We start from the raw sequence: 2622 nt of genomic DNA on the forward strand, positions 1-2622 counted from the left end.
TAGGCCATTAGGCTCCATTCAAGCCCGTAATTTTAGAAACTTTTTGTCCTTGTAATCATATAAGCTTCTCTTCCTTGTATTATAATATTTGTCAATTTTATATATCATTACAACTTTGAAAAAATAAAAATAATTAAATTAGAAGAGCCGCTCTTTTATGGAAATAGCATTTGCTAACCTTTATTTTGCTATGATGGAGTGGTTGAGCAAATTCATGGAATTTTAAGGTCTGATTAATAATTAATTTGAAATAAAATAAAAAATGCAACATATATAATTGGAAAAACAAAATTCTTACTTCTTTAACCACTTTCGAACTAAATTGGAAAATATCGTGGAAAACATCTAACAAGAGAATGGAGGGATAATTTTGTCCAAAATGTACAACTCATGGACCAGGAATACACCAGCAGCAATTCTTACATTTTTAAGAGGCCCTTGCACCACGCGCTACCTGGCGAGCGTGTGCGAGGCCTCTCGTGGAGGCATAACCGTATTAACAATACAAGAGACAACTAATCCTTTATAGTTTATACTACCCGCCGCTTTTCACGTTCTAGCCTTATTTTATATACACCAAACTAAAAAAATTACCCAAAAAAGGGAAAAATCTTACACGTGTGTCAGAACTCCGTTAAGGAGACGCTTCTGGATGACGTTGACGGCGTAAGTGAGGGTTTTACCTTTGTTTTCTGAAAGTATTCTCTTATATCGAACTCATCTGCCGTTATATTCTCCGTTAAAAGTTCATCGTCCATTGACGGCAGAAACGGCGGCCTTAATACCTCTGTTAGCTTGTCCCACTGTAATCCTCGGAAGAACACGTGCTGTTTGATCTCCGACGCGCCTCTGTTGTATCCCAATCGTTTTGTGGGGTCCTTCTCTAACAGCCGTCCGATCAAGTCAGTGAGGGCCGTCCGTTTTCCGATGAACTCTGGGGTTTTCATTAAAACATTTCGAAATGTTTCTTTTCGATTTTTCCCTTTAAACGGCGTCGTTCCGTAGAGCATCTCGTACGTGAGAATCCCCAAAGCCCACCAATCAACGGCGAACTCGTGTCCGTCGCCGCGGACCACCTCCGGCGACACATACTCTTCCGTCCCCACGAACGAGTTCGACCGTTCCCCGTTCGAGAAGCTCTGTTTCCGGCGGCTCACAGGCGAGACACGCGCGGACTTAGCTTTCTTCAGCCCGCCCTTGTCGGACACAATGGTGACGAGTCGCGTCAGGTTCCGGCGATGCCTCTGACGGATCTCCGGAGGGTCGAGCTCAATTGGGTCGGAGGTGATGAGTGTCTTCACCGTTCTCGGCTTCAGGCTTCGGGAAAGATCGAAGTCCGTGAGCGTCACGTGACCTGACTGCTGTATCAACACGTTCTCTGGCTTGAGATCACGGTACGCAATGCCCATGCTATGTAAGTGCTCGAGCGCGCAGATGATCTCGGCCACGTAGAACCGTATCACCGACGGCGAGAAGACGCGGTCTGTCTGATGATACCGGAGAACATTGAGGTCCCCACCGGGGCAAAACGGAACGGCCCAGGCAAGGAATTCGGGAGTCTCCAAAGATCCGATTAGGGTGGGAAGAAACGGGTGTTCTGGATTCGATAAACGTTTCAGAACGGAGATCTCCCAGCGGGCACGACGGTCGGCGTCGAGTTTGGTGTGGTGAGAAAATTTATCGACAACTTTGAGAGCGAAAGGACTGAGAGCAGAAGGGTCAGCTAGGCGGTCATGGACGAGGAAAACGGTGCCCATGGCGCCTTTTCCGAGCACTTGGATGGCCGGAAGGTCGTCCAGATGTAGCTCCGGCGAGGCATTCTCCATCTTGAGAGAGAGAGAGCAAACAGAAGAGAAGAGAAGAGGAGAAAGAAAGAGAGATGGTTTGGGGTGTTGGGTTTTGGATTTTATACTTTCTTTTTTCTTTTTTCTTTTTGTATTTTGTATTTTTGTTTTATTCGAAGTATTTTGTTTGTTAGTGGGAGTGACTATTGTGTATATCTATTCGTACCACAACACTGTATTAGAAGTTGACACGTGTCCTATCTTCAAGCATGATGACATGAAAGGAGACTGCTCAAGTACCCAAATTTTTTGTCATATAAGATATTTCTTTTTAATTTTGCCAATTTTTACTATTTTTTGTCAAATGGCTTTAATTTAATCTTATCTATTTGATTCTCATTAATTTGCAACCAATTTTTTGAACCATCATTAAATTAACTTTAATAGAACTTGACTTTAAGTGAATTAAAACCCCCCACATAATTAAAAAGTTGTACAAAATATCTTATAAAATAAATTATTCTCATAAATTATTTAAACATAATATTTAGTGAGTGTTTGATAAATTAATTTAATAAATGAATTTAATAATTTAATTTAAGTCATTAAATAAATTAAATATAAAATAACTTAAAATAATAAATAAAATTAACTAACTTATTTTGTAGTTCATGTATTTCTTTTATTTATTTTTATCTTTATTTGTCTTACTTATTTTACAATATTTTTATACCTTAGTTATAATTTATAAAAATAAATATATCAATTTAATGATTTAAAATAAATTTTAAGTTAATTTTATTAAATAATTTTAATACTTAAAAACAAAAATCAAATA

General features: G+C 39.1%; 1 protein-coding gene across 1 annotated transcript; it reads right to left on the reverse strand.

Moving 5' to 3' along the window:
• Window positions 1-346: 346 nt before the first annotated feature.
• Window positions 347-2005, reverse strand: LOC100241690 (serine/threonine-protein kinase UCNL). Its single transcript, XM_002282947.5, has one exon. It carries the CDS (start codon window positions 1824-1826, stop codon window positions 624-626), a length of 1203 nt encoding a protein of 400 aa, XP_002282983.2. The 5' UTR covers window positions 1827-2005; the 3' UTR covers window positions 347-623.
• Between the last annotated feature and the right edge of the window lie 617 nt (window positions 2006-2622).

This window comes from Vitis vinifera, chromosome 6, assembly GCF_030704535.1.
Source record: "Vitis vinifera cultivar Pinot Noir 40024 chromosome 6, ASM3070453v1".
Classification (NCBI taxonomy): domain Eukaryota; kingdom Viridiplantae; phylum Streptophyta; class Magnoliopsida; order Vitales; family Vitaceae; genus Vitis; species Vitis vinifera.